The 27,422-nt window shown below is 52.0% G+C and overlaps 1 protein-coding gene across 4 annotated transcripts in view; it reads left to right on the top strand.

Moving 5' to 3' along the window:
* Positions 1-27,422, top strand: part of RERE (arginine-glutamic acid dipeptide repeats) — a 116,367-nt gene that overhangs the window by 26,366 nt on the left and 62,579 nt on the right. For 3 of the 4 annotated variants that reach the window (XM_054517131.1, XM_036396124.2, XM_036396123.2), the window contains exons 3-9: positions 509-614; positions 2,723-2,819; positions 5,188-5,292; positions 15,676-15,724; positions 20,026-20,150; positions 21,510-21,609; positions 26,851-26,949. In XM_054517131.1, coding sequence (XP_054373106.1) covers positions 509-614; positions 2,723-2,819; positions 5,188-5,292; positions 15,676-15,724; positions 20,026-20,150; positions 21,510-21,609; positions 26,851-26,949 — 681 coding nt within the window. Of the gene's footprint in view, positions 1-508; positions 615-2,722; positions 2,820-5,187; positions 5,293-9,035; positions 9,168-15,675; positions 15,725-20,025; positions 20,151-21,509; positions 21,610-26,850; positions 26,950-27,422 lie in introns of those variants that run through there. The other variant, XM_054517132.1, reaches the window with a different exon arrangement.

Raw genomic sequence — 27,422 nt, 5'->3', positions numbered from 1 at the left:
TTGATGAGCAGTCAGAGCCTGTAATTATTGTGATTGAAGTGCAGTATCCTATTCTTTTGTGTAATAAAGAACATCTATGATTATGTCTGGATCCATCTGTCCTTGGGGGAAAAAAACTATTATCTCTTGGTTCCCACTGCTCAGAATGGTTGCACTGAATGGTGTTACTGTGGATATTCTCTTTTGCATGTTTGGCCATAAATACTTCTTATTTGTGGAAATCAGCAGCCTGCATGAGGCCAAAAATTGCAATCCTTTTCTGATCCCTGCCTCTTCCCTTGGGTTAATTAACATGAGCGAGTAGATTGGGGTTTGCTGGTCAGATGCAGAGACACAACTGATGCAGGAGGCTCTCCCTGCCTTTGTCTGGGCTGGAAATCAATCTGTCACCAGCACAGGCTGCAGAAATGCTTTCCTCCCTCTGGGTCTGACCTGGGGGGTTTCCTGCTGAGGGCTGTGGGGCTGTGGCTGATTTCCCTCTCAGTAACACCCCGGGGTTGTTTTTCAGAGCAAGAGGGACCATCTGCTGATGAACGTGAAGTGGTACTACCGCCAGTCCGAGGTGCCCGACTCGGTGTACCAGCACCTGGTGCAGGACAGGCACAACGAGAACGGTGAGTGGGGCCAGCCTGGCCTGATCCCGGCTTTAACAGGGCCAGCCTGGCCTGATCCTGGCTTTACAGGGCCAGCCTGGCCTGATCCCAGCTTTAACAGGGCCAGCCTGGCCTGATCCCGGCTTTACAGGGCCAGACTGTCCTGATCCCGGCTTTACAGGGCCAGCCTGGCCTGATCCTGGCTTTAACAGGGCCAGCCTGGCCTGATCCCGGCTTTAACAGGGCCAGCCTGGCCTGATCCCGGCTTTAACAGGGCCAGCCTGGCCTGATCCCGGCTTTACAGGGCCAGACTGTCCTGATCCCGGCTTTACAGGGCCGGCCTGGCCTGATCCTGGCTTTAACAGGGCCAGCCTGGCCCGATCCCAGCTTTAACAGGGCCAGCCTGGCCTGATCCCGGCTTTACAGGGCCAGACTGTCCTGATCCCGGCTTTACAGGGCCAGCCTGTCCCAGTCCCAGCTTTAACAGGGCCGGCCTGTCCCAGTCCCAGCTTTAACAGGGCCAGCCTGTCCCAGTCCCAGCTTTAACAGGGCCAGCCTGGCCTGTCCCAGTCCCAGCTTTAACAGGGCCAGCCTGGCCTGATCCTGGCTTTAACAGGGCCAGCCTGGCCTGTCCCAGTCCCAGCTTTAACAGGGCCAGCCTGGCCTGTCCCAGTCCCAGCTTTAACAGGGCCAGCCTGTCCCAGTCCCAGCTTTAACAGGGCCAGCCTGCCCTGCCTTGCCCTGTCCCAGTCCCCCACACCTCTGCACAGGGGTGCGGAACCAGGACATGGTGTTAAACAAGGCCTGGTGGTTCCTTACCTGCCTGCTGTCACTGCTGTGTGTCCTGTTCCTGTAATCAGGGCCATTCCAGGTGTGCTGGAGGTGCTGGGCTGCACTATTAATAATAATTAACAACAACAGCAACAACATTAATAATAGCATGACAAAATTGTTATCATTATTATGAGTATGATGATGATTATTACTCTTATCTCCTTAAAGGAGAATAGAAAAGCAAGATCACCCTGGATCCTTGGTAGGCCTCTGGCCACTGTGCTGATGATGAACTGAGCACCAAATTATCTGCAGAAATTGGGGATCTCCTCTGGTTTTTGTGGCTCTGCCATGAACAGCGCCTTGAGAACTCTGTCTCTCAGTCGTGCTCCCTTGCAGTGAATATTCACTGTGATTAATATTGCAGTGAGGGATGGAACTGAAGCACTTGGAGCTGAGTTTCCCCTTTTCTCTTTGCAAAAACAAGTGTGATCTTGGCTTGCATAGAAGCAGAAGGAACTTTAGTACATATCCCAGTGTCATTTATCTCCTGCCTCCAGGGAAGACATAACATTTGCTTCTGTTCTTACCAGGAAATTTCCTTGAGGCAACTGTTAAAAATTCTGAAGATACTCCAAGGTGAACCGTGCTGATAAAAGTTGATGATTGAAATGTGAAATGCAGCAACTTTCTGGTGCCTGACAGAACAAAGTTGAGCACACGCTCCCCTTATAAAGGACATCCTGTGTGTGCTTTTAGCAAGAGCTCCACAAATCTAACATTTCTGTTACTAATTTATTTGAAGCTTCTAACAATGAGATTACAGGCACAGTGTCAAAGAGTATTTTTGATAGCATGGCTGCTTTTAATGCAGTCTCCTGTGTGTGGAGAAGTATTTTTGTGTCTTCCTCAAAGGTATTAGAAAGAAGTCATGGAAAAAGTTGTCTTCCAGTTCTTTTGTTAACACTCAGAATTTTCTGTGTTTGAACAGGAATGTCAATATTTACCTCAAAGCCAGAGCACAATGCAGTTACCACTGTCAGGATTTTGTTGAAGATTTGACATTAAATATGCACAGGAGCCCACACCTTATCCTGGAAACCAAACAGATTCATTTCCTTGGTTCCTCCCACCCGGGAGTGAGTGCTCCCAGTGGTCAGGATGGGTCCCAGTGCCCTTAGAAGGTTTTTCCCTTCAGAAGTGCTGGGAGAATTGATGGATGAGAATAGAAGTGATGTTCTTCCACATAATTCCTGCAGCCCACACGAGCAGTGTTTGTCACCTCAGAGTGCATGGGGCTGTGCCCTGCTGGCCCAGCTGCTGTGTCAGGGCTGTGCTGCTGTTTGTCTCTGCAGACTCAGGACGGGAGCTGGTGATCACAGACCCCGTGATCAAAAACCGGGAGCTCTTCATCTCCGACTACGTGGACACGTACCACGCTGCTGCCCTGAGGTGGGGACACCTGGGGGTGGCCGGGGACACCTGGGCATGGGGGACAGCCTGGGGTCAGCCTGGGGACAGCCTCGGTCTGTGGGGACGGGCTGGGGACAGCCTGGGGACAGCCTGGGTCTGTGGGGACGGGCTGGGGACACTTTGGGACAGCCTGAGGACAGTCTGGGCACAGCCTGGGGCTGGGGAACAGCCTGGGGACACTCTGGGTCTGCGGGGATGGGCTGGGGACACCTGGGGACAGCCTGAGGACAGTCTGGGTCTGCGGGGATGGGCTGGGGACATGTGGGGACAGCCTGGGGTCAGCACAGGGCTGGGGACAGCCTGGGGCTGGGGAACAGCCTGGGGACAGCCTGGGGGATGCCCTGGGGTGGGACAGACGCGTCAGGGGCTCTGTGGGGACAGCCAGGGGGGGACAGAGGTTGCTGGGGTCACTGCCCCAGCCCAGCTGTGTCCCCTCCCTGCAGTGCTGTGTGCCCTGGTGCAGCAGGGAGCTGCAGCCCTGCAAGGCTGCTCTCCATGCCAGGCGCTCGGTGGTGCCCAGCAGGAGCTGTTTGCCATCCCTGGCAGCCCAGGGCCTGGCTGGTTCCTGCAGCAGCACTGGCAGCCCTGCAGGCTCCTCTCTGTGCCAGGCAGTCAGTCAGGAGCTGTTTGCCACCCCTGCCAGCCCAGGGCATGCAGCACTGCCCTTCCCTCCGAGCCCCTCGTGCAGCACTGGCTCTCTGCTAGGCTGCATTAAAGGCTTGTTCTGGGTGCTGTCCCTGCTCACAGCTCAGCCCAGGCTGAGGGAGATCCCTGGTGTGTGCCCTCACTCTGCCCTGCCACCCTCCAGGCTTCTGGAGCTGCCCAGGCTGGGGGGACGCCCTCCCTTGAGATGTGCTCAGGCCCCAGCAGCCAGGCATTATTTGTCAGCTGATTTTCAGCATGCCAAACATGCATGGATATTGTCAAGATGCAAATTGAATAATCTCCCTGATAATGGAGCTCAGATGGTGTTTCACCACAGCCATCTGGAGACATTTTTTGTTCAGAGTCACTTTGCTGAAGCCACTTACTTCAAGACAAACTGGCTTCTGTTCTGGTGGGGGAAAGCCTTTGATTTACATATTAAACCTTTCTTATAAACTCAGAGCATTGCAGGGTGTGCTGGGAGCCCCTGGGACTCCCAGTGTTACACCAGGAGCCAGGCTGGAAACCTGGAGATCAAGCACACAAACTCAGCTCTGTGGCTGCAGTTTCCCTGGGACTGCTCTCACTCCCCTGCCACATCCTCTCAGTTCTTTTTCCCTTAAAAGAAAAGATAGGAACAGAAAGATAAAAATGGAATTTCCGTGTGTGCCAAACAAACTTGGGAAATAACCTGGGAGTGCAGAGGATGAGCAGAAGGATAATTGCACATGGTGTTCCTGCAGAGAGCGTGGGGGAGGCACAGTGTGTCGTGATGCATGAAAGGTTAACATGAGATTCTAATTTATTATAATGCCAGATTATTTCTCTGCCCTCTGCAAACAAATGGCTCTGGACACACAGTGGATTGATGACAAACTGGGGAATAAAAACCAGAGCTTGTAACCAGCAATATTCTGCTCTAAACAGTGGAAAAATTTAACCAGAGGGTAGCTGTAGATCTCTGTGGAGGTGTGCAACAAACATGATGTGCTTTTTACCTGGTGAGATGCAGAACTCCTGGTCTGGAGTGCTGGGAACAGGAGGTGCTGCTGCCATCCACAGAGACAACGCAGCTTAGCTGCAACATGCCAATTAGCTGCCAGGTGAATTATTGAAAGGAAGCCAAACCTCTTTCCCTAAAATACTTTTAAAATGTGAAATATCAAAAGAAACCCCCCCTGCTCTTTTTCAGTCTCTCTAAGTGACCAAACTTGGAAAGCAGTGTCAGCCTGCAGGGAGGAAATGAGTGTGAGAGAGCAAGGCTGGCACTCAGGGTGTGCTGGGGCCTCTCAGACCTTGGACAGGGGAATTTTGGAGGCTGTGACTGTGCCTGTAACAGCTCTGCACGTTGGAGACTGTCAGCATTGCATTTGGAGCTGTTGTTGGGCTGAGGGTATTTGGGCTCCTCAGGACTGTGCTGGCTGGAGGAGAATTAATGAGAGTTTGGGAGGAGAATTAATGAGAGTTTGCAGAGCAGCATCTGAGCCACTGTGACTGCATCTCCTTCCCTTGGCACCGTGGGAAGAGCCCACACTTCTGTTAAAGCACTTTTGTTAAAGGATTTTTGTATTTATGGTGCTTTGGACATTTATGAGAGCAGGGATGCCTGTGGCTTCTCCCCAGATTGCAGTGGCACTTAATTCAAGTAGCTGTTACTCAAGCTAGAATTCTAATGCCATTTTCTCCTCTTTCTTCCTTGCAGAGGGAAGTGCAACATCTCCCATTTCTCTGACATATTTGCTGCTAGAGAGTTCAAGGCACGAGTGGATTCATTTTTCTACATCCTGGGCTATAATCCAGAGACAAGGTAAGTGAAAATGGCTTTTAAACTCCACTTCACCACTGACCTGAGCTGGTGTTCACTCAAAGGTTGGGCTCGATGATCCTGGACGTCTTTCCCAACCTTAATTCTATGAAAATCACTCAGGGGAAGAAAGGTTCACATCCAGCTGGCAGGAGGCTGGGCTGGAAGGGATGCAAGGGACAAGCTGCAGATTTCTGAGTGTGTGTTTATACAGGAGAAAAATAAGAGCAGGAAATAAAATTATGCAGGGAGTCCTGATATCCAGGTGCATCTCTGGGTAAATAATGTGCTGCTTCTCAACAGCTTCTTGGAAACATGGAAGTTTTTCAAAACTTGCAGACTTCAGCAGGAATTCTTGGCTGTACACTCCTGAAAATACTTTAAAAAATCATTTGCATATTCTAGTCAGCAAAGTTGAAATTTAGACACTTCTAAGAAAACAAATTGAAAGTTTTAATGTGTGGAAATTGCTGCTTTCATGTGTAAATAATTGTCCAGGGTCCCTATCAGGAGTTCCTGGTTTATGCCTTGCTGGCCTAGAACCAAGAGAGGCACAGGAAGGATTTTTTTGGGATCAGTTCATATTTGAGGAAGGTGTGTCCATGCTCTTCAGTCTGCCTGGGGTTTGTTCAGCCAGCCTTGGGCAGCTCTGGTGGCAAAGCTCAGTCCAGGCTGTGGCTTGGTTATTTCCTGCATTTATGGGATTTTCTAGCACAGAAAATGCCCCACAGGTGCCAGCCTTGAGCACTTTGCTGTGCAGGGGGGTATTTCCATGGGTGAGAGATGAAGAATTTGGCTCAGGTCTGTGCCCACTGAAGGGAATTGTTCGCTGAACACAATCAGCTGTGCACCTTGATTTCCAGAGATATCCTGGAGAAAAGTCTCATTTGAACTGGGGGTTAGATAAGCATGTAAATAATAAAGATTTGACTCGTTTTTGGTGCATTTACTGTGTCTAAAGCAGATCTGGATCTTTGTGCTCCAGGGCATTGCCAGCCACTGGGTGCCTGCAGTTAGGAGGAGCTCCCTGAGTGCTGTTTATGATGAAATTGCCTATTAATGAGGCTTCCTTGCCTCACTCTGAGCTGTCCCAGGCTGTCTTGGTGGGCTGGACTGCTGAAACTCCCTCCCTCAGGCACTTCCCTGTCTCTGGGAATTCATGGTGCTGAGCCCTAGGGATATCCCAAATCCAAACACCCAAAATACTCTAAAATGCTTCTGGAACATCACTGGTGTCTTCTTCTGAGTGGTCCACGAGGCAAGACCTGGGGAGGTTTTCATGGGTGGGGTTTTCCTGGTTGAAGTTTTCACTGGGGAGGTTTTCATGGATGAGGTTTTACTTGGTAAGGGTTTCATGATGAGGTTTTCATGGATGAGGTTTTCATGGATGAGGTTTTACTTGGTAAGGGTTTCATGATGAGGTTTTCATGATGAGGTTTTAATTGCTAAGGGTTTCATGATGAGGTTTTCATGGTGCCCCTCTCTGGTGTTCAGCACCCTCCCTGACCCCTGTGCTTGTCACTGTGCTTCAGTTTGGGGTTGGAGTGTCGGTGTTGGTGCCTAAGGGATGATTTCTCCTGTGAAATAGCATTTTTGGCGCTGTCTGTGTGGTTTTAAACCCACTTTCTGGGTAGAGGCACCTGTTAATTCTTCCAGGTGTTAGAGGATGACTGAGCCTGAAAGGATCAATGAAAGGGCAGAGCAGAGCACTTAGCGATCAGCTCATTACTCCAATTAGCCAGCTCTGCAAGGTCGCTTTTTCTTCCTTTGGTTGCAGCCAGGTTTCTTTTTCTAAGTCAGGCCTGTATTTTGTGCTGGAGCGGGGGAGGTTCAGCGAGAGGAGCCGCAGGGACATTGGTTGGTGATTTTTGAGCTGTGTTTTGGTGCTCGTGGCTGGCTGTGAGTTTCTGCTGCCGCATTTCCTCTGCTGTGGGAAGTGAAAGTGATTGGGGCACGTTTCAGGGCAGGCTCTGGGGGTTTGTCCGTTCCATCTTCCCCTTGCTCTGCTTTCCTAAAGAGGTGTTTTGGTTCCATGGAGGGTGAGAAACGCCCCTGGTTGTGTGAAATTGAGGTAAGAAAGGCTCTGAAGGCTGCAGTGAGCCCTGCTGGGGCAATGTGGGGTGGGACCCCAACAATCCCGAGCTGGGCACTCTGTGTGCAAGGGAATTTCTGCCTGAGACATCGTGGGCTCACCATGGGAGGCTCAGAAACTTCTGCAGCACTCTCAGATGCAGCTCAGCATGTTTGGGATCTATTCTAGCATGTTTATATGTTTGCAAAGAAGCTATTTTTGTGTGTTTGTAGCTGCAAAATAATTGAAGAAAACCCAGACTGCAGAAACATCCCCAGCACTGGGGGGGATGTGTAGGATGAGGCCCTTTTGTTGTTGGAGGACGCAGAGCTCCAGGAAAGGTTGTTTTGTCCTTTCTGTGCCCTTTGAAACTTGCGAAACACAAGGAAATTGTGTATTTAGCTCTGCTACAATGAACATTCCTCACTGGATTGTTACAAGAAAATGAGGGATCCTTCTGGGGCCTGATCTGTTTTGCTTACTGTGTCTTTCAAAATACAATATTTGGGGAACTTTTTATCCTTCTTTAGCCTCATGGTAGGTGGAGGCATCTCAGAAACTGGAAACCAGAGGGATGTGTCCCAATTAAAGCCGTGTGTGCTGGAGGGGACATTGCCTTCATGTAAATGGGTACCTAAGAGCATGTTTGGAATCACCCAATAAATAGAAGGGTCAGAGATGCAGGCTGAATATTCCTTAAATGGGAGAATACTGTGTGCCTCGCAGATCCTGGCTGAATTTATCAGTGGATCCCTGGCTCTATTCCTGGATCCCCTCTGCATTTATTGGCAGATCCCCACTGTACCAGCGGATCCTGGCTGTATTTATCAGAGGATCCCCACTGTATCAGCAGATCCTGGCTGTATTTATTGGCACATCCCCAGCTATATTTATTTACAGATCCCCACTGTATTTATTCACGGATCTCCAGCTGTATTATTTCGCGGATCCCTGGCTGTATTTCTCAGCAGATCCCCAGCTGTTTTTACAGATCCCCGCTGTATTTATTCACGGATCCCCGGCTGTTTTTGTGGATCCCCACTGTATTTATTTACAGATCCCGGCTGTTTTCATGGGTGGATCCTGGCTGTATTTCCAGATCCCTGCTGTATTTACCAGCGGATCCCTGGCTGTATTTGTGGATCCCCTCTGTATTTGTGGATCCCCACTGTATTTATTCACGGATCCCTTCTGTATTTATTGACGGATCCCGGCTGTATTTCTCAGCCGATCCCCGGCTGTATTTATTGACGGATCCCGGCTGTATTTATCAGCCGATCCCGGCTGTATTTCCAGATCCCGGCTGTATTTATCAGCCGATCCCCGGCTGTATTTCCAGATCCCGGCTGTATTTATCAGCCGATCCCCGGCTGTATTTGCAGATCCCCGCAGTATTTATTGAGGGATCCCGGGCTGTATTTGCAGATCCCCGCAGTATTTATTGAGGGATCCCCGCTGTATGTACGGACCCCGCCGTATTCGCTGCCGGAGCGGCGGCGGCGCGCGGAGCCGTTCCGGAGGGAGGAGGAGGAAGGAGGGAGGAGGAAGGAGGGAGGAGGATGAGGGAGGGTCACAGCACATGCTCAGTGCCGCCGGTCCGAGGGCGAAGTTTGTGCGTTCTGCGTGCGGGCTTAGGTCACAGCACAAGCTCAGTGCAGGCTCGGCAGCTCGGGCAGCCCGCATGTGCCTCCATTTTGAGCTGCGAGAGGGCAAAAGGCGCAGCTCGGGCCGGGAGCGGCGGGCTCAGCGATCCTCCCCGGCCCCGGGCGCCTGGCACAGCCATGGACGATCCCCTCGGGCCCTGCAGGTAGGCAGCGGCAGCCCGGGCACTGCCGCTGGTCCCCGCGGGGCTGGGGCATCGCCCCGGGGCTCCTGCCGGCCCTGCCAGCCCTGCCAGCGCGGCAGCGGGCACTGCCGGGGGCACGGCGGGCACCGGCGGGGCTGGGGGCTGCAGGGCAGCCGTGGGCACGCAGCCGTGGGCACGCAGCGCCCTGCAGCTCAGGGATGCTGTGACAGGAGGGGGATGCAGCAGGATGGGGCTCCTGGATGGGTGGTACCTGCTGATGGAGGGCACTGAGCCTGGCACTGAGCCTGGCACAGACCAGGTGTGAGGAGCAGCGGCTGCTGTGGCTGTGCTGGCCTGTCCTGCCCGTGCAGGTGGCACTGGTGCATCTGAGTGGCAGCAGCTGTGCAGGGCAGCATCACTGCCCTGTGCAGGACAGCAGCTCAGGGCAGCTGTGCAGGAGAGCATCACTGCCCCGTGCATGTCACCAGCTGTGCATGTCACCAGCTGTGCATGTCAGCAGTGCAGGGCAGCAGCTCAGGGCAGCTGTGCAGCACTGCGAGGCTCAGCAGGCACAGGGTCAGGCTGCTGGGATGAAGGGCAGGGCTCTGGTCCCTGTGGGACAGCCAGCAGTGTCCCTCTGGATGGAAATGGGGGTGAGGGGACCTGGGGGCTGTGCTTGGCTCACGCCTGTGTGTGTGTGCGTGTGTGCTCTCATTGCCAGGGTCTGTCCCTGTGTCTGTCCCCCCTGTCCTGCAGAGCTGGGCTCACTCAGGGCCTTGTTCTGGAGCTGGGCAGGCTGTGGGTGGGAAGGGGACAGGACTGTGAGTGCTGCTCACGGTGACACTTGGAGCAGGGGGTGGCCCTTAGCCCTGCACACACTGTCACTCACCTGGCAGGGCTGGGCTGGCAGGGGCTGCTCGCCTGGGCATGGAGGGACACACAGGGGAGCAGCTTCAGACTAACAGAGCAGAGATTGGGATGAGAAGAGAGGAAGAAATTCTCCCCTGTGAGGGTGGGCAGGCCTGGCACTGGTGCCCAGAGCAGCTGTGGATCCCTGGCAGTGCCCAAGGCCAGGCTGGACAGGGCTGAGAGCAGCCTGGGACAGTGGGAGGTGTCCCTGCCATGGCAGGGGTGGCACTGGGTGGGCTTTAAGGTCCCTTCCAACACAAACCAGCCTGAGATTCTTGTCAGAAGCTGAGGAATGAGTGATGGATAAACCTGCAGAATTCTGCCCATGTCAGTGCCATGTCCATGTCTGTGTCCTGCCCCAAGTGTCATTCCTGTAACCATCTCCTTTTATACCTGCAGAGCATAAAAAAATCAAGGACACCTCTTTGATGTGGATCACTTTGGCCATTGGCTGAACAAAGTCCTGCCAATGATGACAGAGCTCAGCCTGGCAGGATCTCCTCATGGTTAGAGAGGAGTCTCCATAGGCCTGAGCTTTGGACACATTCCTACTAAAGGAGCTCCCTGAGAGTGTGCAGGCATCCCCCAGTGCTCTGCAGGAATACAGGGAGGTGGCAGCTTGTGTCCTTAGCGCTGGTTTTAAATGTTCCCTTCTGGACAGAAGAGAAGGGCTTGGGCAGCCAGGTCATCAGCAAGCAGCTCCTCAGGTTTGTGTGAATTGGGTTTAAAAAACAAAACCAAACAGCAAAACCAGGAACCCAACAGGGAAAGCCCCCAGAGCCCCAGCCCTGGGTGGCAGTGGGGCCAGGCTGGTGCTGCAGGAGCTGCAGAGGCTCTGAGCTGCCCTGGGCAGTGCAGCTGGGCTCTGCAGCCATTCCCTTCTTCCCCTGGGACAGCTTTGTCCTGGCTGCGTGCCCAGCAGGTGCTCCCAGCTCAGGCACTGCTGCTGGGTGGTCTGGTGAGTTAGTGCCACTCCAAACAGCTGTTAGAAATTGCTGATATATCATGGGAAGTGCTTGAATATTGGCCTTTGCATGAGGAATAGTCTCTTCCCTTTGTTCTGCCTTCATTTCAGCTTTTTTTTTTGCAGGCATAAATCAGCAGGATTACCTCTTTCCCCTTCCTTCCAATTCTTCAGGATGTAATTTGTTTTAATTAGAGCTTGTTTCCAGGTGCATGGTGGAACTAGGGATACCTCCCAGCTCCTTTCATGCCTCCCATTCTTCATGCTTATCACCTGTGACACCTGTGAGCTGCTGCCTGTGCCCCGGGTGCTGCAGGTTTGTGTTCTCAGGCAGGTTCAGAGCCCAGGGCTTGAGCACTGCCCCTGATCTGATGGAGCTCCATGGAGAAGGCCCCGCTGGCCTGCACAGGAGCTGGGGCTGTGCTGCTGCTGGGAGGCTCAGGCTGGTTCAGCAGTGGATATTTGGCAATATGGGGAGTGCAGAGGCACGGCCTGGCTGCTTTAGGAACTGTACAGGACCAACAGTTGAGCAGCACCAGTCCATGCTGAACTCATTCACACATCACTCCCCTGTGCCAGTGCTGCTGGTAAACAACACTCTGGTTCTGTTCAAATCAGTGTGAGCAGATAAAAACCTTTGCATTGTGCAGTGGTTCCCAGTAATTCATTTATTTGAACTTTTTGATCAAAATGCAGAAAGGAGTCTGCCTTATCTGGAGGTGAGCAGGTGTCAGAGAGGTGCCCATGGCACCTGCCAGGCAAACATTCCCCTCCCAGGTAATTCCTGTGTGAGCAGAACATTTCCTTCCTTTGGCTGAACCTGGCTGGATTTCTGTCACCTCCATCCACCTTTGGGTAGGGCACAGCACTGAGGACTCTCTATAGGCTTTTTTCCCCTTCCTCCTCTATAAACACGATGAAAGAACAACTTGATGCAGAGAAGGCTTTTCCTGTGTGTCTCTCTGTGCAAGTGCTTCCTGCTGCAGGCAGCCCAGGGCGCAGAGCAGCCCCCAGTCCCTGCCCTGCAGCAGGAGCAGGCTGGGGCTCGCTCTGCCGCGCAGCAGCTGGGGCACGTCTGCTGCTCATGGCTGCTCTGGGGAGCAGGCACTCACAACCTGCCCTGGGAAGCTCTTCTGCTGGAGTACAGGCTGGATTTGTCACCCACGAGGCAAAATTGCTTCTGCTTTTTTTTTTTTTCCTTCTTTTTTTTTTTAAATTATTGCAACACACGGTTACAACAGGTTTTAAATGAAGTTTAAGCATATAAGGGGCAAGGGTATTTTCTGAGCATTTGGATACTATTCCTGTGAAATGAAATTTAAAATCTTGCTTTAAAGGTGAAGGTTTAGGACACAGGTGAATTCAGGGACTTGTTTCTCTTGTTTCTCTGATTTAACTCAGGTTTGAGGCAGTGGTGGGGTTTTTTGGTTCAAGGTTGTGCAGCCTGAATGTGTTTGTCCCTGTTGTATTTTGGAGTGTGCAGTGTTTGAACATGACATAAGATAATTTGGGGTTAAAATGACAGATCCCCTTGGCTCAGTCTCCTGCCTCCCAGCAGTGACCATAAACAGATGCTCTTGGCTGCAGTGCCAGCCACTCTCAGCCCTGATAAACTGCTTTTTAATCTGCTCAAGTTGGAGCGGAGTCATTTTGTTCTCCCCCGTTTTGTCCCTCCAAGATGGAACAAAATGATCCTTGCCAGATGTTTTTAGCGCTGCCTCTGAAAAGCAGGAGTCCTTTCTTTCATCTTGGGTATTGGACTCTTCGAATTAAAGGATTCTTTTTTTAAGAAAAAGACTTTTCCTGGGACTTCCTTGGGAGTTTCTATGAATTTTGCAGAAATCACAAGTATCTAGGAGTTGCTTTGCTGTGTCCCACTCTCAGTGGATGTAACTGATTGTCTGGCCATTAATAGTGGCTGGTTGGTCAGTGCCCAGTGTGGGACTGCAGTTTGTAATTATTCTATAACACACGTGTCTAACTTGGGCCTGCTTTACTCAGTAAAGCCACTGGTGTTGGTACCAGGCTTCACACAGAATCCCAGATCTCCTGAGACTCATTGTTCAGCCTTTCCTCTTTTCATCTTTGGCTACATAGAAATAGTGACCTTTTCAGCTGGTTTTGGACACCTCCTTAGCCTTTGAGAGGAGGTTTGTGGCTGAGTGGAGTGGCTGGTTTAAAAACCTTCTTCTGTTGAAGCATCCCTGTAATTTCATTTGGGATCACCTCAGTCTGCAGAATCAGGGAGGGATGCCCAGGGTGGTTCTGTGGGTGGCACAGAATGCTGTCCTGTGTGTGATGTGGGGTTCTGGTTTTGCTTTGGGGTTTGTTTGGGTGGTTTTTAACCTGAATGACAGCACTGAGTTATCTGTGGGGCTGGAGCTGTTCCTGGATGGCTCCAGAGGATGGCAGAGAGCACTGAGGGCAGGGTGGCCACAGCAGCACCAATAAACCCAGGCAGCTGCAGAGGGTGAAAAATGTGCATTTCCTGCAGGCAGGTCTGCTGCTGAGCCCTGGCAGTGGAAAGGGGAAGGTGAAAGGAGCAGCAGCACTGCTGAGACCCCACCTTGGAGGTGATCCCTGGCCCTGCCTGGCACTGGCACCAGGGACAGGGCTGTGCCCAAGCCCCCAGGGCCCTCGTGCCATGGCCCCAGGCTGGGGAGAGCCCTGCTGTCAGCCCCCAGCCCTGCCTCCTGCCCAGCTCTGGGCGTTCTGGAGCAGAGTCCTGAGCCCAGCTGCTCCCCAGAGCTGTTCTGCTGTGCTTGGGGCACCTCTGGTGGCCTTGTCCCTGTCCTTGGTGGCACTGTGTGCATGGACAGGGCTGCCAGCTGTGCCAGCCTTGGGGAGCTGCTCAGTGGTGGGGACAAGGCAGGTGGCAAACTGAGGGTGAAGCTGATTTCTGTGTTGAAATTGTGCAGGCTCTGCTGTGCCAGCCTTGGGTGAGTGGTGGGGACAACAAGGCAGGTGGCAAACTGAGGGTGAAGGTGGTTTCTGTGTTGAAATTGTGCAGGCTCTGCTGTGCCAGCCTTGGGTGAGTGGTGAGTGGTGGGGACAGGAGGGCAGGTGACAGGGAATGAATGCAGCTCATTTCTGTGCTGGGAATTGTGCAGGCTCTGCTGTGCCAGCTTCCTGCCTTTCTCATTGCCAGGCTGGGAGAGCAGAGCTGTGCCCCAGGCTGGGCCCTCCCTGCTCTGCCCTGTCTCAGTGCCCTGCAGGCTGCCCTGCTGGCTCAGGAGGGGCAGACAGGGGGAGCTGGCCCCGCTCCCTGCCCTGCTGGGGCTCTGGGCACTGCCCTGGCCCAGGATGTGCTGCTTGCCCTGCTCCCCTCCTGCCTCTTTGATATTCCAGCTCTGGCTCCCAGCTCCTTTCTGACCAGCCCCTGTTTACTTTGCAGAACACAACGTTGCCATGGCAACAGGTTACTTTTCAAAGGGAACATCTTGTCATTATATTTAATCCACTGCAGCTGAGGAGGACTGAAATATTAAGTTGTTGTTGCTATGGATACTGCTTTGTTACAGCAGTTTCTTTTGTGTCACATTTCATATCCAGCGTTGGCTCCTTTTTTCCCTTTCCCATGGAATAAACAAGGGTGCCATTCCATTCTCGCTGTAATTGCCCTCACCAATATGATTTAGCTTCAAATCTGCGCTGCATTTTAGTTTCCATAGCAAGAATTTTCCTCTCCATTTGAAAGCCAGGGCTGGGGCTGTGGAAGCAGCAGGAATCACAGATTCCTGTGTCCTTGAGCAGCCAGGGGCTCTGTGTGTGCCCTGTTAACATCAGGGGGGAAATGGAGCAGCTGAGCCCAGCCCTCCCCTCCTGGGCAGGGGAAGGAGCCCCTCGAGCTGGGGATGCTCCCAGGCAGTGGGGATTGCTGGTGGAAGGACACACAGAAATGTTTCTGTCCGTGCTGCATGGGGAGCGGCTGGGGAGCCCCACTGGGGTCCCACAGAGGCAGCTGGGGGCAGAAGTCCCATCCCAAACTTTGATTTTAACTTTGCAATTACAGGATGCTCCAGGCTTGGTTCTTAAAGGTCTGTTTGTCATAATGAGTGTGGTGCAGCTGAAGACATTGGGATCTGGGGCATGTTTGGTTCCTCCTGTCAGGGTGGGCACAAGCCCTGCACAGGAACACTGAGAGCAGGGATGTGTGCATGGCCTCAAAATGAATTCTGGGAGGCAAGGAAGAGCATCAGCATTTTCTGTTGCCAGCTTCCCCTTTGCTGCTCACAGGGAAGGATTCTGACACCTTGTAGGAACCTGGTATTTAATGTATGACTTTGTAAATAGAAAATTGATTTCCTAGTTCAGTCATTTCCTTGCATAGCCTGAAAACAAGAAAACAGTGTCAGGTTGTCTTGCACAAATATGCATTGGGGGAAGACATTTTGACGTGTTCTGGTTGTTTCCTGGGGGCTTTTGGCTCATGTTTGGAGTGGATTTGTTTCCTGGAGGGTGGCACTGCCCCATAGGTGGAAGGGTCACCTGCCCAGGTTGCTCAGCACACCTGAGCACATCCCCTCCTGTTCTCTCAATGCTGTTTAATTTCTGCTCCTGCTCCATTTGTATCAGGAATGCAATGACATAAAAGAGCATCATCCTGAATTTCATTAATTGCAATTCTTTCTCATTGCTGTTTGTTTTGTACCTTAGGAGGCTAAACAGTACCCAAGGTGAAATCAGAGTGGGACCCAGCCACCAGGTAAGGGCTTTGTTTGTGTTCAGTGTCCAGGGATGCTCTGGCCTCTGGATGTGTGCAGTTGTTTGAATTGCTGTGCTCAGACATGGGCAGGGGTTTTAGATCATCTTTAGGTGACTCACTTGAGTGAGTTCTTCAGCCTTGCTCAGCTCACTTACTGAGCTTTCTCTGTGTCACATGTTGATATGTTCATGATTTTCTGCAGCTGGGTTAATTCCTGAGTAAGATTGAGGGAATGTGAGTAACTTCTGGAAGTTCAAGAAGGGCTTTAAGTCATTGGGATTGTGAAAACAGAAATTGAGGGAGCTGCTGAGCGTGTTCACACACTGGGAAGCAGAATAAGGTTAAGACTCTAGATGTTCCTGGTATGTTAATTCTAATTTGAGAGAAATCCTTCATAAGCATTGGAAATAATCTGTTCTTAAAGAGCATTAGCATACAGCTTGTTCTGGTTCATAGGGCCAGATCTGTCCCTGGCAGCTGGGGCCTCTCCTTTTCCTGAGGAATTGACTTTGTAGTGTCCAAGTGCTGGAGTTTGCATCCAAGTGATGAATATTCATTCAGACCCTCTTAAAAATCCTGTTTGAGAACTAGTGAAAGTAAATATTTATGGAACCTGATGTCACATTCTTGAGGATGTTTTGCCTTCAGAGGAAAAAAGTCCTTGGCAATTAAACCTGTAGTGTTCTTTTCAGTAGTCATAACAAGAGTACTGTAAATGATACCTTCAAAACAACTTTCATCTCAAATTGTCATCCAATATTTTGGCAGGCATTAGTCACCCTGCTCTGAGGTGTAATTACCACGTGCATTTATGGATGGGGAGGAAGAAGGTCCATGGATTTAGAATCCTGTTAGTTCTTGCTTGAGACTTCCATTGCTCCCTGCCTCATCCTTGGCTCTGACCAACCATCACTGGCACCCTCAGTGGGCAGCAGAAGGCAGAGCCTGAGCTCCCTGCAGGGGCTGTGCTGCCTCTGGAGCCCTCCTTGTGCCCCAGCCGTGCCCAGGGCAGGCTCAGAGCAGCTGGGCTGGGGCATCCTCAGAGCTCTGATCCCCACACTCCTGCCCGTGTGCCCACAGCCAGGGGACACGGCAGGAGCCACACGTGTGTGCCATGCGTGTGTTCTGTGGGACTGCAGGGGTCTGAGAACTCACCTCCCTCCTCTGAGTGTGCCCCTGGGCCAGCCAGGGAGGTTTGGGGTGCTCCTGGGACAGCCAGGGAGGTTTGGGATGCTCCAGATGACAGCCAGGGAGGTTTGGGGTGCTCCAGATGACAGCCAGGGAGGTTTGGGGTGCTCCTGGGACAGCCAGGGAGGTTTGGGGTGCCCTTGGGACAGCCAGGGAGGTTTGGGGTGCTCCAGATGACAGCCAGGGAGGTTTGGGATGCTCCAGATCACAGCCAGGGAGGTTTGGGGTGCCCTTGGGACAGCCAGGGAGGTTTGGGGTGCTCCAGATGACAGCCAGGGAGGTTTGGGGTGCTCCTGGGACAGCCAGGGAGGTTTGGGGTGCCCTTGGGACAGCCAGGGAGGTTTGGGGTGCTCCAGATCACAGCCAGGGAGGTTTGGGGTGCTCCAGATGACAGCCAGGGAGGTTTGGGGTGCTCCAGATCACAGCCAGGGAGGTTTGGGGTGCTCCTGGGACAGCCAGGGAGGTTTGGGGTGCTCCTGGGACAGCCAGGGAGGTTTGGGGTGCTCCAGATGACAGCCAGGGAGGTTTGGGGTGCTCCAGATGACAGCCAGGGAGGTTTGGGGTGCTCCTGGGACAGCCAGGGAGGTTTGGGGTGCCCTTGGGACAGCCAGGGAGGTTTGGGGTGCTCCAGATGACAGCCAGGGAGGTTTGGGATGCTCCAGATCACAGCCAGGGAGGTTTGGGGTGCCCTTGGGACAGCCAGGGAGGTTTGGGGTGCTCCAGATGACAGCCAGGGAGGTTTGGGGTGCTCCTGGGACAGCCAGGGAGGTTTGGGGTGCCCTTGGGACAGCCAGGGAGGTTTGGGGTGCTCCAGATCACAGCCAGGGAGGTTTGGGATGCTCCAGATGACAGACAGGGAGGTTTGGGGTGCCCTTGGGACAGCCAGGGAGGTTTGGGGTGCTCCAGATCACAGCCAGGGAGGTTTGGGGTGCTCCTGGGACAGCCAGGGAGGTTTGGGGTGCTCCTGGGACAGCCAGGGAGGTTTGGGGTGCTCCAGATCACAGCCAGGGAGGTTTGGGGTGCTCCTGGGACAGCCAGGGAGGTTTGGGGTGCTCCAGATCACAGCCAGGGAGGTTTGGGGTGCTCCAGATCACAGCCAGGGAGGTTTGGGGTGCTCCAGATCACAGCCAGGGAGGTTTGGGGTGCCCAGGCCTGGGGGAGGCACTCGGTGCTCTGGGGACAGGTGGCCACAGGTCACAGCTTGGTTATCCTGGGGATCTCCTGCAGCCCCAGTGGTGCTGTGAGGAGGAGGAGGAGGAGGAAGCTGCTCCTGGGGTGTCATTGAACATTCCAAGGGTACAGGGGGCTGAGCCTGGGCTGGTGCAGCCCCTGCTTGCTGCAGCGGCTCTCACAGAAATCCCAGGGCTGCCTTAGCCCCAGCCAGAAGGGAACTTCAATGCCATACCCATTTTCCCAGGCAAGAAGTAAAATAAAGTACAGATTAAAGAGCAGAACATGAAAGACATCTGAACCTGTGACTTGTAATTACTGGTTATGTATAAATGTTGCCTCTCAAATACGTTTGGCGTTGTGAGCATAGGAGGTAATTATAGGGCTTAAAAGCTGTTTCTGAAGAGGCTCTCAGCTATCTCATCTCGGAGCAGGAGATGACTAAAGATGCTAATTGGGTCTCTGGATAGAGTGTAATACTTATTTAGAGGCAGTGTTCATTTTGCTGAGCTATCTCCCTTTCAGGAAATGTCTTTGTTTCCCTTCAGAGTCCCAGTGATTTACCCAGCATTTAATTTTAAACTTGGTGTCAGATCTGTGGGGTTCCTTGCTGGTTTCAAATGGGACCCATCTGGTAGCTGCCTTCTTGCCTTGCTCCATGTGTGTTCTGGGAGGGTTTCAGGCAGCAGCTGGATCAGCATCCCTGTGCTAATGCAGCTGCTGTGTCTGGGGGACTTGTCCAGCAGCTCTGCAGCTCCAAACCAGGGCTGAGCAGTGCCAAGTGCTTTCCTTCGCCTCTCTGCTGCTGCTGCTGTGTCCAGAAGGGCTCCTCTGGCAGGGGGCTGAGGTGCTGTTAGCCCAGAGTTAGCAGCAGGAAAGTCCCTGCCCCTCTGAGGAAGCAGTGCTGGATGGAGGGGATGGCTTGGGCTCCATGCCTCAGCATCCTCCGAGTTCTGAAACTTGGAACCAATCCTTCAGCAGCTGTTGGAGCACCTTCCCCCTGCCAGCTGCCAGCACTGCAGACAATTCCAGGGGCTGAGAGTGCTCCTGAGCCAGGAACAGCTGCTCTGTGTGTGTGTGTGCGCCCTATGTGTGGATGTGTGCCATGTGTGTGCCATGCATGTGCCACGTGTGTTCCCTGTTTGCAGGCCAAGCTCCCGGAGCTGCAGCCCAGTGCCATGTGTGTGTATGTGTCCCATGCATGTCCCATGTGTGTGCCATGTGTGTTCCCTGTTTGCAGGCCAAGCTCCCGGAGCTGCAGCCCAGTGCCATGTGTGTGTACGTGTCCCATGTGTGTCCCATGTGTGTGCCATGCATGTGCCATATGTGTTCCCTGTTTGCAGGCCAAGCTCCCCGAGCTGCAGCCCAGTGCCATGTGTGTGTATGTGTCCCATGTGTGTCCCATGTGTGTGCCATGCATGTGCCATATGTGTTCCCTGTTTGCAGGCCAAGCTCCCCGAGCTGCAGCCCAGTACCATGTGTGTGTACGTGTGCCATGTGTGTGCCATGTGTGTGTATGTGTCCCATGCGTGTCCCATGTGTGTGCCACGTGTGTTCCCTGTTTGCAGGCCAAGCTCCCGGAGCTGCAGCCCAGTGCCATGTGTGTGTATGTGTCCCATGCGTGTCCCATGTGTGTGCCACGTGTGTTCCCTGTTTGCAGGCCAAGCTCCCGGAGCTGCAGCCCAGTGCCGTGTGCGTGTGTGTCCCATGCATGTCCCATGTGTGTGCCACGTGTGTTCCCTGTTTGCAGGCCAAGCTCCCGGAGCTGCAGCCCAGTGCCATGTGTGTATGTGTCCCATGCGTGTCCCATGCATGTCCCATGTGTGTGCCACGTGTGTTCCCTGTTTGCAGGCCAAGCTCCCGGAGCTGCAGCCCAGTGCCATGTGTGTGTATGTGTCCCATGCATGTCCCATGTGTGTGCCACGTGTGTTCCCTGTTTGCAGGCCAAGCTCCCGGAGCTGCAGCCGTTCCCGTCCCCAGACGGGGACACGGTGACCCAGCACGAGGAGCTGGTGTGGATGCCAGGAGTCAATGACTGTGACCTGCTGATGTACCTGAGGGCAGCCAGGTGAGCTCTGCCCCTTCCTGCTGTGCTCCGGGCTGGCCAGGGGGGCCTGCAGCCCCTCCTTCCCTGGGGATGTGTGTGTGTGCCGGGGGCATCAGCTGAGACCTTGGGTTTGAGAGAGCCCAGCAAGAGAACCAGCAGGAACTCTGAGGTTTGGGCCAGCACAGCATCTCCCATCCTCTGTGGCTCTGGAGATGCAGAGCACGGGCAGCAGGGTGGGGTGGGATGGGTGGGTGTGAGGGAGGAGCTGCTCTGGGTGCAGCAGCAGAGCATCCCTGCACGGAGTCAGTGCCCTGGGAGCTCAGTTTGCACCTCAGCTCTTCCCTGGTGGGTGCAGCAAGCCACTGGTGGGCCTCACAGAAATCCAGAGGCTCAGTGAGTTACTTGTAGCTTGCAGGAGTTCAGAGGCTGGCGAATGTGCAGTTTCAGTCAGTTTTCTGACATATTAAAACCAAGATGACAGCACAAAGTTTGCTGTCTGCTGAGACTGTTCTGTCTGCAGGTTTCAGCTTCTGTAATCCTGCTCAGGCTCTGCTGCTTTGGCAGTGCAGACTTGTGGCTGATGAAAGCAAATGAGATTGGATTGTAATGCTGGATTTGCTCTGTGTGCTGGGGTGACTCAGCTTTGCAGCTCTGTGCTGCCTTATTTGATGCACAGTGGCACAAGGCCCTAAAATCCATGGTTTGGGGTGTGAGCCCAGTGTGTGTGTGGGGCCCTGTGCACCTCAAAATGCACAATTGAGGGTGTGAGCCCAGTGTGTGTGGGGCCCTGTGCACCTCAAAATCCACAGTTTGGGGTGTGAGCCCAGTGTGCCTGTGTGTGGCCCTGTGCACCTCAAAATCCACAATTGAGGGTGTGAGCCCAGTGTGTGTGTAGGGCACTGTGCACCTCAAAATGCACAATTGAGGGTGTGATCCCAGTGTGTGTGGGGCCCTGTGCACCTCAAAATCCAGGATTTGGGGTGTGAGCCCAGTGTGTGTAGGGCCCTGTGCACCTCAAAATGCAGGATTTGGGGTGTGAGCCCAGTGTGTGTAGGGCCCTGTGCACCTCAAAATCCAGGATTTGGGGTGTGAGCCCAGTGTGTGTAGGGCCCTGTGGACCTCAAAATCCACAGTTTGGGGTGTGAGCCCAGTGCCTGTGTGTGGCCCTGTGCACCTCAAAATCCACAATTGAGGGTGTGAGCCCAGTGTGTGTGTGGGGCACTGTGCACCTCAAAATGCAGGATTTGGGGTGTGAGCCCAGTGTGTGTGGGGCCCTGTGCACCTCAAAATGCAGGATGTGGGGTGTGAGCCCAGTGTGTGTGGGCCCTGTGGGTGCCCCCAGCCCAGCTGAGCAGTGTCCCCTGTGCCCTGGCTTTGCAGGAGCATGGCAGCCTTTGCAGGGATGTGTGATGGGGGCTCCACAGAGGATGGATGCGTGGCTGCCTCGCGGGACGACACCACCCTGAACGCGCTGAACACGGTGAGTGCCCTGGGGGACACAGCCCTCCTGCCCCTCCTGGGCCCCCACAGCAGGCAGGGAGGGCACCCAGGCTTCAGCCAGGCTTTGGGGGCACGTTTCTTGGTGGGAACTTGTCTCAAATGCCCGGTGGTTTTTGGAGCTCTGGGCTGCAGAAGTTCAGCGATGAGCTCGTGGCTGGTGCCTCGAGGGTGACCCCAGTGGGTGTTTTTGGGAGGCTGCTCAGCTCAGGGCCACCAGCTGGAGCTGGGACTGGCTCAGCTGCCCCTGAGCTGGCTCTTGGGGCCTAGGCTGGGTTTTAGCTGCAGTTGAGATGCCTGCATTCTGCTCCCTGTGCTCCTTTCCCTGGCACGGAGGCCCCTGTGCCTCACCCCTCTGCACTTGGCTGAGCTCTTCCCTGGCTCCCTTCTCAGAGACTCACATTTCTGTTGAGGTCAATAATCATTAAAGAGCTTTTGGAATTGGAATTTCTTTGCCCTTATCTAGAATAATAGCCTAATGCAGAAAATTCATTTAACTTCACTGCTTCTCTATCTACTTTAATTACTCCCTTTAATCGCTTGGCAGCCCCAGGATCTGCAGTTGCACTTGTGGAGTTCTTGCTTCTGAAATGAGATTAGTCCCAAAATATTTTGGTTTTGTTCTTCTGGTTCTTTTCTCTTTGTGTTTCTATTGCATGTCTATTTTAGGAAATGCTTTAAATGCTTTCCTTGTCCACTTTGAATTTTTCTAGAAAAGAGTTTCCTTATAAATAATAGTTCTGCCAGGGATATTTTAAGAAACTTTGACTTATTTCTGAGACCCTGCTTTTTTGACTTGACACAGTTTAGATAGCTCACCTGTTGTCCTGACAAAATGGCACATCTTTTGTCTTTCAGTTCACCACCAATTTAAAAGAGATCAGATTTATCTGATAAATGATTTGTGAGCCTCTTAACCTGCACTAAGTTGTGTCTTTGTTTAGAAATTACCATATGCAACCCAGAAGATGAATGTAAAAGAAAATGGTGTGCTATGATTTCTTATTATGGAAATCCAATAAACTTCAGGGCAGCACTTCACATAAATCAGTCTTGACAAGCTCCTTTGCTGCTGTTTTATTTATGTAATAACAGGTGCTGTAAGCCCCCAGAATGATTTATTGTTAATTATGCCAGATAGAAATGAAGATCATGGAAGGCACAATGCAACACACAGACATCACATACATGCATTTATGTCTCAGCTCACTGCAAGGCTTGTTCACTCAGCATTCCAGGTGAGCTCCAGCTCCTGGTCCTGTTTGGCTGTTGCTGCCACATTTGTCTCTGTAACCCTTAGGAGGGAAATTGAGTTTTCCTTTGGGGTTTGCTGCCCTCCTGACGGTGCCCCTGTGGGACTGGGAGGGCTGGGGTGGCACACAGCAGCTCCTGCAAGTCTTTCCCATCATAATGGTGAGGAAATGATCCCAGAAAGCTCCTCCTGCCCTGGGGGAAGGTGGTGCCAGGTCTGGGAATGCAGGGAAGGAGGGAACAAGGTGCATATGGAGCACAGACCTTGCTGTGCTGGGGAGGCAGAGCTGGGGGAGGTTTGGGAGTGGTTCCTTCCCTCCTCTTTGCCCTCCAGACTCTGATTTAGCCCCAGATGTGGTTTAAGATCCTTTCTGTGTCCACAGCAGTGCAGAGGCAGGAACTCATGACCTCTTTCCTCCTTCTGACCTGTGCCTGCTGCTCAGGGGTCCTGCAGTGCTGCTCCCAGGCCAAGCAGGGATCCCTTCCCTGCTTTGTGCTCAGATTGGACAGAGCTGCAGAGGCAGAATTCATTCCCAGGGGTCAGCCTTGCCTGGTGTTGTGTGGAACCCCAAAGCCTGGAGCAGACCCTGGGGCGGGCAGGCTGCAGGCTCAGTGTGGAGCTCAGAATCTCTGGGGTTTGGTTCATGTTTCTGCTGGGGAAATCACAGCCAGCCACTCCTATTTATCCTCAGCAGATGAAAAAATAGCACCATTAAGCTCATGTAGTGGCACATGGAGGAGAGCCCAAACAATGATATGCTAATATTGTGTAAATCTCTCTTTACTAATAGTGTTGTTGTGCCTTCTCATGGCTCTGCTGCATGGGAACGTGTCATTATGAGTGACAAACATGACAGGCTAATCTCAGTGCAAGGAAATTCACTTCTAACTAAGATGTCACCCAGACAAATTACTCCCTGTTTTAACTTGCCCTTAGACCAGATTTTCTTGTTCATTAACTACAGACGAGGTTGAAAGCATAAAAAAAAAATATTTAAATATATGTTAGCATTTCTCCTTGTGACTGGTTTTGCTGGTGGGTGATGTTAATGAGCAGCTGCTCTCCTGGTTCACACAGGCAGGGCCAGGCTCCCTGCCCAGGCCTGTCCCAGTGCAGGAGACAATTCTGCCTTGGAGCTTCCATTCATCCTCATCCTCACTCTTACAGGCAGGTCAGAGAGGGCCCAACCCCACTGCTGTGATTGCTGATAGAATTCTGGGAGAATATGCAAAATACTGCTGGTTTTGAAGGTGTTTTTAAAGTGCTGTGGTGAGTTTTGCAGGTAATTGGCATTTCTTGCCCTGGCCCTGCCTGCAGTGCCCCACAGCTGTTCTGCAGCTGCATTTGGGCTGTTTGGCACAACAAAGTGGCTGCATCACAAGCATCAGCTTTGGAATCTTGAGCAGCAGCTCTTTAGGTGCCTAAAATAGATTAGAGCTGGGGGAAAGAGATGGAAGTTGGGTTTTTTTTGTTTGATTTTGTCTGATACCCAAATTACACCCTAAAGGGCACTTGGGGCTCCTGTCTTGCTGGGCTTTAGAAATGATAACAATTAAAAGGAGCATATTCCATTTTCACAGTGGGGCAAGATGATGCCCATAGCTGTACAGAACATCCACAGCCCACTGAAGTTTGTCAGCTCTGCTACTGAAAGAAGTGGCCTGACTTAGATTTTGTATTAGATCAGGTGTTGGGTTGGAGTTAGCACAGCCAAAGATGGGGCTGCTCACTAATGCCCATCCTGCTCCTCATTTTCCTTCTCCCTCACCTGGGGGTGTGGGCCAGGTCACCCTCCCATGGCAGAGCCAGGAACTGGGGAACTCTGGAGTTCAGGGCTGTCCCAGCAGTGCTGGGTGTGCTGCAGCCCCATTAAAGTGGCTCTGGCTGAACAATCCCCGCTGCTCCAAGGCCCAGCCCAGGCTGGGACTCTGCTTCTGAGGCAGTTCAGTCAAACTCCCATGAGATTGCAGCAATTTTTCCTTGGAGGAAAAGGCTCTGGGATCTCAGTGCTCCTAATGGAGTGCAATTATTTAATGCTGAGCCCTGGATGCAGCCTGCCTGAGCTGGGCTTTTCAAGGCACAGCATAATGGCTGTAATTGCCAGAGGAAGCCTTGCTGGAGCAGGAGCTGCCAGATGCAATGGCACTCTGCTCTAAAAAGGTCACAGGAAAGGGACATTTAAATTAAGTTATAAATTACAATTGAAGAACAATATTTTGATGAGCAAGCCCAGAGATGTCAGAGCTGCAAGATGTAATTCATGGGTTCATTACAGACTGGAGGTGCCTGACAGCTGAGCCATGCCAAAGGAGAATTTATGTGCAGCATCACCCAGACAGCCGTGGCAGCTCTGCTCAGAGGCTGCAGTGGGAACTGGAACCTTGTGGGAATGTGCAGCCTTGATGTGAAATCCCTTCCCTGGCTCTCTGTAGAGCGATGTAAAGGAGCCTATTGGCCACGTGCACATCCACAGTTGTGCTTTAATCCTGCCCTGTGGTGCAGAAGTTGCTGTGTTTTCTGTTTCAAGGTACATTTCTGGTGGCTCCCTTTGTTGCAGTTGTTCACAGATCAAATCTCGCTGTGGTGCCAAATTTGGATGCAGAGTTAATGCTAAAAATGGAGATTCTCTGGCTGGCTGGACAATGATGCAGTGTTTATAGAAATACCTGCAGAAGTTCAAGCAGAAGTTAATGAAAGCAGAGGCAGTCATCATTAGCTGTTATTTATACTCTGGATCTTGCCAATAAAGTGCTCAGCAACACTAAATGGCTGAAAGTAGAGAGCAGAGAAGGAGCCAGACTGGAACATGTAAATTTAACTCCAGCACTTAGAGAAAATATTTTTCCTTTCTGCTGCATTATTCTACTCCTGGCATTTATAAAACATTTTTTTTTCCACTCCCACCTGCTAAAATTGACATTTTTCAGGAGACTCTCAGCTTGTATCATGTTTTCACAGGGGTCTTCTCTGCCCCATGGCCCTTCTCATGTCTGTGCTGATGGGGTCTGGGGTTGTTATTAATGAATTACTTGCTCAGACGTTCACCCCATATACTCTGTGGCTGGTCTGGGGCAGCCTTGCTGGCCTGTATCCTTCTCTTTTTCTGGAGTAGCTGCCTGTCAGCCCAGGCTGTTCTTTCTGGGCTCGTCTGGTTTATTTTCCTTGCAGATTGAGCTGCTTGGGCACTGGGGCTGCCAGGGAAAAGCACGTGTTGTCCTTGAGGCAGAACAAAGATGCCCTCCAAGCCACAAAGAGCTCTGGCATTGCTGCTGCTGGGGAGGGAGCAGAGAGGGGAGGGAGGCAGGGGCCCCATTCTCCTCAGCACTGTCACAGCTCCTGAGTGAAAAATCCTCTAGGTAGTGGCATGCACAGAGGAGAGGCATTTGCAAGGTGAGCTGGCAAAACAAACAGTGCTTTTTTCTTTGAGATGGATTTGTTCCCAGTGCTGGAGTGCAAACAGGGAGGAAAATTAATGTGTGCCCAGCAGAAAGGGCAACATCTTATTTTCATGCTTGTAAGTAGGCATTGCATTCCATGGGAGCCTTAGAACTATTTTGTTTTAAGTTTGTTGGGTTTTTTTTTTTAATTTTTTAATTTTTTTTTCTCCTGCTGACGACAGGGGACTGGAGCCAAGCTGTGTGAAGTGTCACCCCTCTTGTAGTAATTTTTATTTTGTCGTGGCTGACATCACACTGAGCCCTGTGAGTGGGAGGGAGCAGTGGGACTTTGGGGTGAGCATTACCTGGGGCAGGTGGAGGAAGGAGGGGGATCCCTGCTTGGTTTGGTGCTGCTGCTTCCCCTCAGAAGCCTCAGTTCCCCCTCAGGTTGTTTACACTCACCTCATACATCAACAGGAACAATAATTAGGCGCAGAACATCTCATGTGGGCTCCCTGAAGTGGTTTTTTTTCCCCTCCAATATCAGATCCCTGCTAATTCCTTTGGATGATCTATTTGTCTTCTTTCTTTTCAGCTCCATGAAAGCAACTATGATGCTGGGAAAGCCCTGCAGCGCCTGGTGAAGAAACCTGTGCCAAAGCTGATTGAGAAGTGTTGGACTGAAGATGAAGTGGTAGGAAATGATTTATCTCCTCCAGCCTTTATGGTTCACCTTCCTGCTCTTGCTTTTTTATGTTGTTTTTTTTTGTTGTTTTTTTTTCCCCTTTCCTAAAGAGGTTTTCTCTATGAGCAGGAAGAGGGTGGGTGTGTAAATAAAAATACACATGCATGGGGTATAAATGAAAAAACCTGATCCAGTGCATGACAGAATCAATTACTCGTGGAAAAGTGGCAGGAGAAAAGTTTGGTTGATTTTTTTTTTTTTTTTTTTTGCCTTGAGTGGGTCAATTTTGAAGCTGGTTAATTGGTGAAGTGTTTAAAGAAGTAAACAAAAATAAAAATGCGATCTTGTTAAGCTACTAATAAAGCTGGCATTGGTGTTAGGAAATAGAACTGATTAATGGAGGAAACTCTCACGTTCTCTTAGTGGCTTTAATTATTCAGGCAGTGGCTGGAGAGGTTTTTTTGAGCTGTAGCTTCTCTGCA

Source organism: Molothrus ater, chromosome 23 (genome assembly GCF_012460135.2).
Source record: "Molothrus ater isolate BHLD 08-10-18 breed brown headed cowbird chromosome 23, BPBGC_Mater_1.1, whole genome shotgun sequence".
Lineage (NCBI taxonomy): Eukaryota > Metazoa > Chordata > Aves > Passeriformes > Icteridae > Molothrus > Molothrus ater.
Note: the sequence above shows the minus strand (reverse complement) of the source record. Positions and strands in the feature narration are given on the sequence as shown.